The 14,716-nt window shown below is 36.8% G+C and overlaps 1 protein-coding gene across 1 annotated transcript in view; it reads right to left on the reverse strand.

Annotated features, from left to right (window-relative positions):
- uvrag (UV radiation resistance associated gene) overlaps positions 1-14,716 on the reverse strand; it is a 110,219-nt gene that overhangs the window by 39,011 nt on the left and 56,492 nt on the right. Inside the window, exon 13 of the mRNA XM_059539099.1 lies at positions 4,697-4,772. Within this exon, the coding sequence (XP_059395082.1) occupies positions 4,697-4,772 (76 nt within the window). The remainder of the gene's footprint in view (positions 1-4,696; positions 4,773-14,716) is intronic.

Raw genomic sequence — 14,716 nt, forward strand, 5'->3', positions numbered from 1 at the left:
AAGGAAGTCTCGGCAGCGGCCTAATGAATTAAATACACTCGTTATTGAACATGAATGGAGAAGATGAAGTGAAAATGTCTTTTGTTTTTCTTTTCTGTTTTCTTTTTGGTACAGCATGTTTAACTTGTCCTCCTTGACTTGTAGTCCAAGCCAAAGGAAGTGAACTAGCCAGGCCTGACTACCTAAAAATGACAGCTTTTATCTCAGTTTGAAGAGCTTACTGGCAAACATGCTCAATAATGCAACAAACACAAACCACACAAATCTCTTACACTCACAGAAACTACCTTTCTCCATTACCTTCCTAACTGCGTTCAAATAAGTCAAGTAAGGTTGCGATTTAAGAATCATTTTACAGTTGGCTTGTCTGAGGGTTGTTGGAACAACTAGACTAAGGAAGCCCTTTATAATGACGCAGGTTTAGGGTCACGAGACACCAATGAGATGCATTTCTTAAAAGCCATTCACACATAACATGTTTTTATAGATCTGTTTGAGTATGCATCTTTATACAATGACTCAATTATGGAGATGTGATCATAAAACTAAGCGTTAAAATATCATCTTACTAAGACATATTATTGGGAAATATAGAGTGGCAACTAGAGTTAATTCCGTTAACGCAAACTATGGCAAAAAAATTTAGTTCAAGCTTTTTTCCCCATGACTAAAATGAAATCAACAAGGTCAATAAAGGATAACGGTGACTGTATCAAAATGCAATATCATTGACAACAAAAGTTGAGACTAAAATTCAGAAAAGAAAAACAATACCAAAATCTCTTTTTATTTTCATCTGGAAAAAAAGAGACAAAACATTATCGCCAACTGATGTATGTGCATCTACTACACCAGCTTTCATGTATGTGGTTGCCAGATATCAAGAGTTCAAATAATTTAATAATTCAGAAGCCCCTTTCACACGTTCAAATATTGCCGGGTTCAGTCCCGGAAAAAGCTCTGTGTGAACAAAAGCCAGAACTAATGCCGTAAAGGGTGTGTCGTAGTGATGACGCACGTTATCGTGCGACTCTTTTACCAGGTGTTTTGAAGGCAGATCAACGTTTGCAACGAAAAAAATATGTGCAAACTGTAATTAAGCAGAGATCAGTTAGCTCCTCGTTATCCACGCTGAAGCGGAGATCGTTCGCCAGCTTAAGTGAAAGTTAATTTACCTAGCATTTTCGACTCGTACATTACACGTCACATCCTGATGTCACGTGTCATTACGGGACCTTTACGCACATATTCGCATGCACATATTCCAGGTAATCACTGGCTGTGTGAAAGGGGCAAAATCTAGTGACCCGGGAATAACTGCCAGGACACATCACCCGTGTATTTTCTGGAATCGCAGTGTGAAAGGGGATAGAGTTTCTCTGTTTGAAGAATATGTTTTTTGCCTGTTGTTTTGCTTAGTTTTTGCAATCTGGCAACCATGTGCATGCGCTTGCTCTTCATTACAGAAGTGTCGACGATGACCTGAAAACACAGACAAACAAGTAAGCTGGAGTTTAGCAATTTTCATGTGAGATGTTTGGCTTAAATGAATGTTTCTTTCAGTCTGTTTGTGTTCTGTCATGAAATCTTGACTATATAGTTTGCAATTGTGGTTGCTAAATACATGCACTTGCTCAACCACTGTTGTTTTAATATAGAAAATTGTTGCCGTTTGGAATTGTGGCACTTACTATGAAGAATTTCACAGTTATAGTATTTTTTGTTTGTTTTTACCAGTTTTCATTAGTGCATATCTACGTATTTTATATTAATTTATGTATTAAATAGCCTATAAAAAATCAGTACAAGGTGAGGTAAAATATACCGTGTGAGACCACATTCTATTAATTTGAGCTTTATTGGTGAAAGTGCAATACTTGAAATGGAAAAATTAATTCTGATTAATGAAAACAATAAATGCAATTATAATTTTAAGCAAAAATATGTTTTTATTAAATTTAACCATTATACAGGTTTTCATTGACTAAAGGACTACAATACTGAACTAAAACTTGCCTAAAGAAAAACTGGTAACTGATGGATTTTATGCAAGTAGTCGACTATATGCAAATGTAAAAAAAATATTTTGCCTAAAAGATCAAAAACTGTTCTGTTTCGAATCCTCAGAAATGTAGTTTTTCCATCCCACTGCCTTGTGTCTCGTGTTTTTAAACATAAACATGTCCAGTGTGAATAGCCCCTTAATTTGCATTCATAAAAGATGTATTTTAACTTAAAAATTTTCTCACAAAATCAATTTATTCATTGAACCAGAATCTTTAAAATCCAATGCTGTTTCCCTGGCAATATATTACCATAAAGTAGTTCTTACAGTATGCAAAAATTCTTAAATAGTACAAAAGATATTCAACGAATCCAAAATATTGCACAAAACTATCAACGCACCCACAAAAAATGTATTGTTAAAATGCATTGTTGATGGCTGTGAATTTGTTATAAAAGCTCAGCTCTGATGGCTACAGCAGCAGTGCTTTAAAAGGAATAGATTTAAAAACTAAACATCTCTGAAAAAGTTGCATGTGCTGACAATCTCACAGCACGCTAAACCACAGCACGTTGTCAGCACACTAAAACCATCTAAAAAGAATTTCCTTTTGAAGCAAAAATGAAAATAAAAATACATAGTTGTCCATTTTGACTCATCCCTTGTTGCAATAGTGCAAACGACAAAGAAAAACAAACAAAAATAGAAAATAAAAAAGACCTTGAAAGCTTTTATCACTGTTCTCAACTCATCTATCAAAGACAAAAGTGCCCGGGTGAAACCCCGCTGGCCACCTGACATTCTTCTCCCTTCCTCCCATGACACAAGGACTGCATAAAAACAACATCAAGTCAGCGCGCTGCTTCAAAGCAACTAAAACACCCCTCCTTTAGTTCTCCCTCCTGCCTGCTTGGATCGTTTTCAAACACACACAATTTAATAAAAGATAGACGTTTAATCTCCTCCATTCCAGAACAAGAGCACCGCTGTGAAACCCGATCTCTGCTTAGTCTCAGCAGCCGGACACACAGAGTCACCGCGGCTACGACTAACGAACGGAACGTATTAAAGACAAGAGGGACGGGCGGAAAAAAAGAGCGATGGAGGCACAGACCACAAAAACAAAATAACAAACAGGATTTCACTTCCTAGTTTTTCGCAAATCATATTAGGTAGGAAAAGCAAAGGTCAATTTTATAATCTTTAGGGGTCGGCGAAGCAGCTTAGTCCTATTTGGATAATCCAAAGAGCGTGCCGGAGCCGAATACATACAGCGGGCCTTGCCATCGGGATTGAAATAGCTAAAAGAAGAGGAAATTACAAGTATAGCGTGACTCAAAGGCAAAGCGTCATGCATTCTCCGGACAGTTCCTCTCCCAAACTGGAACACATGTGCGAACGGACACAGAGGCCCAAACATGAAATGAGTTACAGCTCATCTGTTTTGTTACGTAGCCATGTTAACTAACATTAAAAGCCCAATCGGTAGAGTTCAACCAACTCAAATGTTTCAAAATGTTGAGTTCACTGAGCTCATATGGATCGTCTTGACTCCGGGTGAGAGGCTTCCTAAACAATGAGCTTAAAAACCGCTCGAACGCGGTCGACATATCGAGATAAGCTCTATTAACTTGCCCTACAGAGAAACACTGACAAGGTTAATGAAGATTTCTGGCAAAGGTGCAAAGCATTACATTCGTTCTGATTAAGCGGATGTGGAATGGATATGGTGGATGACAGGCAGTATGAAGAAAAAGCTGCGGAGGGCATCTTGCAGTCAGACTACAAATGGAGGCATAGATCAAACATGACAGATATATAAGTTTTCCCCTCAGAGTTGGCTAAGTTTACATATCACTTCATACCATGCACACAGCTACATTTTTGTTCTTGCAACGTGCGTGCTGCTCGCGTGGGTCAGAGACGGAACGATTCGGTTGACCTCCTTGCAGTCTATTCTTTATTTTTCATCTCCTCTTTAATTTGGGGCAACAGCTGGAGCACAGGAGGCTTGGATTCCACTCCCAGATTCAAGGCGGCATGTTAATATTGCACTTAACCAGGCAAACTGACTATATTCAAGCTGTTTACTTGTGACCAAAGCTGAAAATTGGATTTGAGCTATGGCTCATGAGAGTCATTTTGTATGACGTTAATGCAAGTGGATTCCACAAAGTACTATCAACAGTCCTTGAAATTTAGCTGTGGAAAAACTTAGAGACCAAAATCTCATCATAGAAGTCTAATTCAGGGTTTTTTCTATCTTTTTAATAGTGCAGCCAAACCAATGATGAGATAACCAACCCTTCTTCACAAATCTACTTTTTTAAAATCTAAAAATTATAAAAAAAATAAATTAAAAAAAACTTTGCCATTGTATAAATAAATCAAATTTAGACCGACAGACAGATAGACAAATTTGTATAGAAGCTACTTGAAGCCTCCTTGAAGTACCAGTTTGAAGACCCCAGTCTACTTATTGGTCTGCGTTAACAAAAACACCAGGAAGTGCTTTTGTTGCTAGTTACAACATGAAAAATTGCAAAAATATGGAAGTATTTTTCTTAAAACACCACCTATTAAGTCACTGACTAATGGGGCAACATCCAAACCTTCTGTTTCGGACACACCCTGTGTAATGAGTTGGTGAGCCATCTTGATTTGTACAATGGAGCAAGGTGACATTCTTACCTGGGCGATGTTTTTGTTGAGCAAATAGACACCGTATTCAAACTGGAAACGCTCTCCTCTGGGGTAGAGAGGGAACCTGCAAACAAGAACAGCATAGAGGCATCATGAGAAAAAGTCGCAGCACTCACCTTTGAACCGTTACACATGGTTCCCATATCAAATACAAAGCGAAGAACATTTTTTATTAGGTCGTAATCAGTTCATAACTTTGCACAGGACAACCTCACACCAAACAACGAAAAACAGCAGGTCATCTGGATAAACAGCTAACCAAAAGTCCAAAGCCTGAAACTAATAACTGTATTTACAATCCAACGTTCAGAGTCAGGAATCTTTCAGTGTTTAAGGGTATTTATGTCCTGTGAAGTTAACAGAGCAATGATGATGCTCAAAACTCTTCACAAACTCCGCAAGGCAACAGGCTCTTTCTGACATAAGACATTTCAGCAGATGTTAAGAGACTGCCTGGAGCTCTGGAGGTCTGGTTCTGATCCGCTTCTCAAATGCATGTCTGAAACACAATCTATTATCCATTAAAATCATCAATCTGGCTTGTTTCTTTCGGTCAGTTCTCATTTAAACCACAAGCGTAATCATGATGCAGAGATGGCCGAGCGGCACACAATATCAATGTCTACATCAGAGCAACGTATAATGAACTAACCAGTCAAGATTCACAACAGATGAACACACTGGACTATTATTGTAATTCTGGAGGGTGCACATTGAAGCGTTTACTGAGAATTTAAGACTTCACAAAAAAGCTTTTATTATTAAAAGTTGTGCCAATATTGCCAATACAATAGGGTACACGTTCCAGATATCACTGGAAGTCTGTGATGTGGATGACACTCATCTTTATTTGATCCATTCATCATATTGAAGCAATACACCAATACAAACATTGACCATTAGCCAATTAAATATGAACAAGAACTAAATTTGCACTTCTAAAAAATAAATATAAGTGCTTGCAATGCACCAAAAGAGTCGTATTAAGTTCAATAATGTCAAAGTTATCATAGATTTAGGCTTTGGTTTAATGTTATTAAAATAAAATAAATAAATAAATAAAATAACAATAAATAAGAATAATAAATAAAACATTTACTTGACTGAAACAAGAACTAGATCCACAAAGAAATAAAGGCAAATATAAGAAATATAGAAATATAGAAATATAAGTGACATTAAAGTACGAGCAGGTTTTAGGCTTTGGTTTTCATTTCATTCAAATAAAATAAATGAATAAAAACAAAATAAAATATAAAAATAAATAAAATAGGAACAAGAACTATATTTACATTTTCATAAGAAAATATAAGTGTTTGACAGTAGCTAAAATAGTATTAAATAGTAATTTTTTATAGAATTAAAATTAAATTAAATTAAATTAAATATGGAAAAAGGAAAAAAAAAACAAACAAAAAAACAGTAATGTAACTGAAGTACCATGGATTTTAATGTTGACCGTTTTGTCTTATTATTATTTTTTTAAATGTTATGTTCTTTTATTTTAGCGTATGGTCAAAGTGGGAATTTCAAGCTTTAATCTTATATTTTTTAAATGTATAAAATTTATAAAAAAAAAAAAAATATTACATTTTTATAGCCAATTGTGGTAAAGAACATTAAAAACAGAATATATGAGGAAGATCAACATTATCCAATTGTGTCAGCACTTTTGTAGCAATGGTCACGTTTAAAAAAAAAAAAAAAACACACAGACCTCCTGAACCCAACATCTTATTACTTTTATTGGAGAACATGGCCTGAAAAACCCAGTTGGAAAGTCCCTCTGAGAAAACTTCAGATGGGAAAGGTTCAACACACAGACAAAAAGACAACTCGTTACTATTCTGCACCCTCCTCGAAGCATCTCCTACTAACACCTGACATAACTGCAGCCCCCTAATACCAGACTACCACATAACTGCCCTGTTATTAAGAGCTTACACGGAGGGAGAGAAAGAGCGAGAGAGACACAGAACAAGAAGAAGACAGAAAAGCCTCCAGCTTAACCACCTGTGATCAACAAAAACATCACCACTTTAACCACAAAGCTCTCCTGACAGCGCTGTCAGGCTTGTTAAAACACCGCGTGTGTGTTTTCAAGACTCCATACCTGAGGAATGCAGTTATAAGAGTCACACGATTGTGAACGTGCGACGTAGAGTCATTCATCTTTTATTTTCACAAAACAGCTCAGTAGGAGAGGTTATGGACTGGAACCAGTCTGGGCTCACACACTTTAGCCTTCGGGCACTACGCACCTTCAACCCAGAGGTGTGAGTGATCTTCCGGAAGTTTCTCTGTAATCCGGGAGGCCTTTTTGTCAGTGGCACCTAAGACTTGGCTTTTAATCGCGGAAGAGTGGAGACAGACCCCGCAATCTCCTCTACTTCCTGTCTTAACAATTCTGTCTCTTATACACATACACTCTCACATACTTCCTGTCCTGTAAGACACAGGGGGGAATAATCTTGAAGCAGATGCACACTTAAACTTGCCCATTCACACACTTCAGCATGTCATTCATGTCACTTTGAGCATCAAAGAGCAGAACAAGGTACAGTGTTGCATTGAAATCCACGCAAAAACCTAGTGAGCTTCCTCGCTCCCTTCAAAGACGACATCCTAACAACAATAGAAACTCAAAAGTCAAAACAGCAACACTGGCAACGTGACAAAATACCATAATAAATGTATATAAACAATATAAAAAAGTCAGTTTTAAAACTTTTTATATGACCTAATCACCAATAAATTATTTTAAAAATGTAAAACAATTTGCAATACCATAATTTTTCGAAAAAATGACTCACACCAAGTCAAAAGCTGCACTGACTTATAACTTAAACTTAAATAACGTAAACGTATGATTATATAACATTATTTACATATAAAAAATAATGTTGCATTTAGAAATATAAAATATGCAAAATACCAGTAGACAAAACAAAATGTTTATAATAAGTATGAACGCTATAAATATGTATTTTAATTCCCCCAGAACAGGAAAAAAACAATAAGTATAAAACTAACTAAAATTTTCATTATAAACATTTCTTACAAATGGCGAGCCTAAATAAAATTCACTTTAAGTGAAACTGAAATTACAGTACTAAAGAAATTAAACAGACACTTTTAATCAATATTCTCTCTCTACATTAATTTGTTCAGCACTTTTTAAGGAATACATTTTTGGAAAATAAAAACGTGTTGCTGACACATAAATGTAATCCAATAACTTGCCCAAACTAAGTATTATACAAGAAAACTAAACTAAACAAATATATGATAAATCATTTTAAATGATTCATTAATAATTATTAAACTTTTAAATCTAAATTGTTTAATAATATTTTAAAAAGCCTACCTGGGGGGGGGGGGGGGGCTGATTTAAGCCCCACCATTACAGTAGTTGTACTGTACTGTTTGAGGCACTAAAAAAATCTTTTAATTTACAGTAGTGTCATTAATTGTGTAATTGGACTACACTGGTTGAGACTCATGTTTTTGGTTCATTGTAAACAGCCAGTTCATTTGAGTCATTCTTTTGTGAATCAGGCTGCACTGGTATGGTATGGTTCTTATTCTGCCTGGCTCATAAAAGTAATTCATCTATAAGTCAGATTACACTGTACTGTATGTACACATACCACAAATGTTTTCATGATTTGTTCACACTTATTCAGATTCATTCATTCTGTAATGGGCCTACACTGGCTCATAAGAGTGATTCTTTCGAAAATCAGATTACACTGGTTATGCTGGTTGGTTTTTATTCACTAAATAGAATTGGCTCAGTAGAGTCATTCATGAATCCGACTACATTGGAATCGACTCCGAGTCAGTCGTTTGGGAATAAGACATTTCTCTGTGCATTTTTAATCATTAAAAAGTACTGGTTTATTCGTGGGGGAACTGCTTTATGTTTCACTCTGTTCATTTAATAGCCGTGTTGCATCACAACACAAATGAGAAGTGCAAATTGAGCAAGAATCGGAATCGAACATCGCTTGGTTCCCGATCATATCCCTGCAAGCCACATCTTAAAAATATTCCATAGAAACAACCACAGTGAGCCAGCCAAAAATCACTCTCACACACACACACACACACACACACAAATATACACCGTCACCTAACAGTGATTAATGAGCGCTCTCCGGTGTGTGTGTGTGTGTGTGTGTCTGTGGGTGAGATCATACTACTGTGACTCTGGTTCACAGAGCACCAGGAATTTCTCAAGGGAATGTCCAGTCAAATATATTATAACAGAGCAACAGGGGGCAGGAAGAGAGTATGCATGTGTGTGTGTGTAAGCATGTGTATGTACATATGAGAAAAAGTGTGTTCGGGTAACAGGACAGAAAGGGAGAAAAATGGAGAGGAAATGAGAATGGTTTTTATCACTATTGGAAATGTGAAGGATTACAGTGAGACCTGGAGAAATGTTCACTCTCACTCGGCGGAATAACACTTACATTCACCCCACACCTCACAAAATGTCACAAAACAAGGCACACCGCAAATGGATGAGTTTAGCTGGATATCAGTTTTACAGTGTCCCATGTTGCTTGTCTGAGTGCTAGTACTCTTTCTCAGAACTAGGCAGAACCATTATCTAGAAAAAATCATTTTAAACTGAATGTAAACTGAATTGCCCATAAAACAATTATAGCACACTGGGCCCTATCATGCACCCGGCGCAATGCGATGCAATGCGCAAGTGTGTTTGCTAGTTTCAGTCCGACGCCATTCGCATTTTCCCGTCCAGCACCACGTCATTTAATTAGCAAATGCATTAGTGCCCATTTGTGCGCCCATGGATGTGCTGGTTTTATTTTAGAAAAATAAAAATAATAATAATAATACAAGACGTAGTCAGCTAGATGATGAACTATCAATATTATTAATTAATAGTAATTATAGGATGCAGTCACACATGTAGCAATAAAAAAGAGGTGTGTTCAGGTGCATTGCTTGAGCATTGCTATTTTAAGGAGCTGAAAACAGACTATTTTTTTGAGCGTGCTGGTAGAAAATGCGCCATCTGCTTGCGTGCATTAACATCGCGCACGAGCAGATCGGTTTCTTCGCTTGTGAAGCGTTCAGCTTTTCTGCCAACAAATTCCGGCATGTAAGTAGCAATCCGCCATGGCGCGAGCGCATCTTGCTCTTAAAGTGAATGGGAGATGACACTCTGATTGGTTTATTGAACGTTATGCCCATTACTCATTAAGAGAATAGGGAAAACCCATTCCAAAAATGCACCCCGGCGCACGGACCGTTTTTCCGTCGTTAAAATGGCAAAAGTGGATTTGGACACGCCCTGAGTGCACCTGCGGCGTGCGCTTTACACTTTGCATTTAGATCGTTAAAATAGGACCCACTGTCTTTGTTTACAAGTCGTACTAGTTTTAAAAACATTATTTAAAAATCTTGAATGTTGTTAGGGTTTTTTTTATTTAAAAAAAAAAAATTATAAATATAAATAAAAAAATATATATATACACACACAAGTAAAAATGCCATGTTTTCAAGTTGTGAAAAAAAAGATATGTTTGTCAAATATCATTCAAGTTGTATAAAAAAGTAACCAAACCATTTTAAAATCTTAAAAAAATTAACGATAGAATTTTTAATAATTGTTATTTAATTTTTTTTCATGTAAAATTATACAACTGAATATTTCTATAAAAAAATATGCGACTGGAGCAGACATATCTCACCCCTTGCCCTCTCACCAACAGGTTTTAGGGTGCTGTCGAGACAATTTTTTCCACCTTATGAATCTGATGAAAAACCTCCAATATCCTTATAATAATATAGCAACTTTGTGTTCTTCATTGTCCCACATCAAACACAGGGGGTCATCAGTAGCAGAGCTGTACTTTTCCACTAAATGTTTGTGACGGGGCAAGACAACCGCAGAACAAGCCTCCATGTTTCCACATTTGCTGAAACTTCCTTCTGAAGTATGATCTGGAATGTTACTCAATAAAAGAAGGGTTTCGATAATTGAACATGACAGTGACAGATTCTCATTCGCTTTCCTTCCGACTGTTTCCGTCTTCTCTCCCTCACTCCACGGTAAAAAATGATTTATCCAAGTTGCAAAGATTATTTAAGTATGTTATAAAAGAAAATACTATTTCAGTTTTTATACTTTTGAATTCAATGCATTACTTTACCTTTCTTTGTAATTGTTTGTGTAGGTTTCCAGCAATTTTTACACCAAGTAATAAATCCTATACCAATTTATTATTTCAGTGTTTATTACAAAAAAGGAGTGCGATATCATCAAGTAACTAAACAAGAGGAGAAGAGAGACACGAAACAGGCATGTACAATTACAAAAAGCTCTTTTATGAGACCGGATGTTTACATACACTTTGAGTGAGTGTATGTTTTGTGTGCGGCACCTCATAATCATTTCATGACCTCATATTAGCACACAAGCTCTATTTTCTGTTTAACCGCTCTATGACAAATTTAGGGTGTTCAGCCAAGACCTGACCACTCTAAAGCAGGCTCAGCAGACCAACTAATGCAATCACGTCTGCTTTATCACATACACAGGAAATCAGCTTCATTGAACAGTACAGATGAAGTTTTTTTTTGTTACAAAAAAGTAAATCTTGAAATAAAAAGACCAGATACCTTTAAAAGCAGCTAGTGGCTTGGAAAGAAGAGTGTCAAGTGGTTACTAGTTAGGGGGGTGGTTATGACCAAAATCTTACATCACAATATATAGAATTTCATTTTATGGTAACGCAAAATATCAATGTAGTTATTTTTTATTTAAATAAGGCCTTACTTAAAGGAACATTAATGGGTTAAATAGCCCTTTTAAGCGAACCAAATGCTTCGATTACCCAAGTTGCAAAAAGGTCCTTACTGCCCTTATACAAGAGTCCCATTTGAAATCAGCGGATGTGCATCGCTTCCAAAATAAATACTTTAAAGTGATCTTTTCCTCTTCGGCTCTCAAACAAAACTAAAGGGGTGCTGATAGCGTCTAAGCTGAATATTGTTTTTTCAATTATAAGATCTGTTAATGAAACAGAAGGCTGAATCACTTATGTTGTTTTTTTCCCTAAATAATACTAAATATGCTGTATATGCACCCTCTGAGGGTGATTCATAATTTTTTTCCAAGAATTAGTAAGTTTAGTTGTGAGTTAGAGGACTGTCTTGTGGTGTTAGGGAGCGATTTTAATGCCGTGTTGGATCCCCAGTTAGATGGATCTCATGCCTGTAAGTCTGATTCAATGATCTCTGGATGTTTTAATTCATTTTTGCGACCTTCCAATATAAGCAATGTCTGGCGTTTACAAAATGACAGTGCTAGGAATTATATAATCTTTTCAGCTCATCACAGGTGTTATTCAAGGATTGTTTATCTACTTACTGTATGTCCCCTTCATGGAAGGATAGTCACTTTCAAGATGAATATAATTCCGAGGCTAAGCTTTTTATTTTTAGTGTTACCTCTGACACCCCCTACTGGCTATTTTAAAGAGATCAAAATTCTTGTGAAATAATAAATTGCCTAGAATTCGCCTTAAAGGGACACTCCACCCCAAAATGAAAATTGTGTCATTAAATCACTTAAACCCATGTCGTTCCAAACCTGTAAAAGTTTGGGCCATCTTCGGAACACAATTTAAGATATTTTGAATGAAAACCACGCCACAAGGACGCGTTGTTTTCTTTCAAATCAAAGCTAAATACACGTAGAAACAGCGCATCCTTGTGGCACGGCATACGATGACATGGAGGGACACAGAGGAGACTGTTGACAAAGAAATTGTTGAATTTGTTGTTTTTTTAGCTTACAAAAAGTATTCTCGTCACTTCATACTTAACGTTAAGATCTGCGCTGAAAGCTTATGGAGTACCCTGTTCTTTTAAAATATTAAAATATCTCCTCATCCGGTGGTAAATTGGCTAGATCCTAGTGTGGCTTCTAGAGGTGTTGCGAGTATAATTTATAAATCACTTGTGGTACGACAGTATTCAAACATTCCGACTGAGGGTTTCTGGGAAAGAGAACTTAACACCATGATTGATTGGGACAATGTCTGGGGAAATTGTTTTGCTACCTCTAAAAATCCAGCTCACCAAATTATTCATTATAAGTTAATCTATAAGGCATGTGCCACTCCCTGTTTATACTATAAAATGAAAAGTAAGTCTGACCCCTTCTGTCACCTGTGTAATAGCTCAAGTCAAGGTACATATATACATATGTTCTGGGACTGAATTGCGTTGCTCTGGTCCATGGTGCAGGACGATCCAAAAGGACCCACTGCTTTTTCTTTTGCTGGATGACTCGTCGCTGTCATTGTCTGGCAATCAAAAAAGGATACTGTCTGCTGCCAAAAAGGTTTTTTTTTAATTGTGGTTGGATCCCATCTACCCCAATTAGATTGACATGGATGTCATACTTGCTGGACATTGCTCTATTGGAGTGTACCACAACCAGAATACATGGTGCCAAAAAGGGGGACAATACAATTTTGGTTGGACCTTTCTGATACTTTATCAGGCCTCTTGATATCCTGAGATGTACTTGTTATCCTTCGAATATTGTTTTGTAATACTGCATTATTACTTTCATTAATGCCAACTTAAAAAAAATTACACTTGGTGAGCAATGTTATTTAATGAAAATGCATTCCTACATATTTAAGTGTGACATAAGTGTCCAAATACTTTCAGGGCCACTGTAATTTATACTACAGTTTGTTTAGTCCTGCTTTGATCATTTAAAATCATTTGCAAATGTTATTATGCAAACAAACATTCCACACGCACCAGCAATAGAAATGTTTGACTTATTAAATGGTATATATGAGAAAGTTCAGATGGATAGCATAATAAATAACTATAACATACAGTACAAATTGTTCCCTTCCTGTTCTCCGGCCCCATTTCTTGTCTTAATTAAACAGCTGAGGAGGGAAAAATGCACCTTGTTCTCTTACACCAGCTCATAAAGAAACTAAGACGACAGAGTAAGTGACCCACAAATTCCTTTTGGACCTTTCAAGACACACGCATACTTTAAAAGCGAGGCGGAAAATGTCAGAATAGTTACAGCGAGGGCTATCGGCTGTGTCTGGACCATTAAAACAGCATTGCATGGCAGATGCCCAGTGTAATCGTTTCAATGATATTGGGAGTTACAGCTATGGTTGATTTATACGGCAAGTGCTGCCATTAGCTGTGACAGTTTGGAGGCAGGTGTTTGTTTAAAAGCAGCTGGGTTGATTTATGACTCCCCACGCCTGAAAATGCATTAAAAACACTGTAGTTATGGGGAATGTTCTCTGTTTCCCGGGCGAGCGAATGAACAATGTGCAGAGAGGGAACGCTGAAAGGTATGTTGCATATATGTGCGATCAAAGAAGGAGATAGAAGCAACAAGTGTGTGCGCCGGAAAGAACTAAGGATTTTGAGAAAACGTGCACGCAAGTGTGTTAATACATAAATATGGGTAGTTCACAAATAGAGTTAGAATATGCACTAGCACGAAACAGCATTAGGATGAAATGATTATGTACGTTTGGAGTATCAATTATTATATGTAAACAGGCAGGCGGAACACATGTGCCAAGGCCTGTGGAGAGTATACATAAACGCAGGTCATTTGGAGTAGCTGGGAAGATTTTCAACAGTTCCTGGACTTATTCATGATCCGCTCCGACCACCCACCAAACGGCAGGCTGCTGCAGTATTCCCTTAACTCTCATCAAGGCCCAGTCGCATGCCAGACGGATGCAAACAGTGAAACTTCATAATGAAGATCGGAGTTAGTCTGGAAAACTGCAGCAGGAGCATAACAATTCTCAGTCAAATACCTGAAGACCAAAGGGAGACCTGAATAACAAATAAAAGTTGGATTTGAAAGTTGTGTTGGTCCGTTTTTTTCACCTCTAATGAAAAAGCAAAAAATAAAACCTATATGAAGAACATACGGCCTAGAGATGCACCTATATCTATATT

The sequence above is a fragment of the Carassius carassius genome, chromosome 45 (assembly GCF_963082965.1).
Source record: "Carassius carassius chromosome 45, fCarCar2.1, whole genome shotgun sequence".
Taxonomy (NCBI): Eukaryota; Metazoa; Chordata; class Actinopteri; order Cypriniformes; family Cyprinidae; genus Carassius; species Carassius carassius.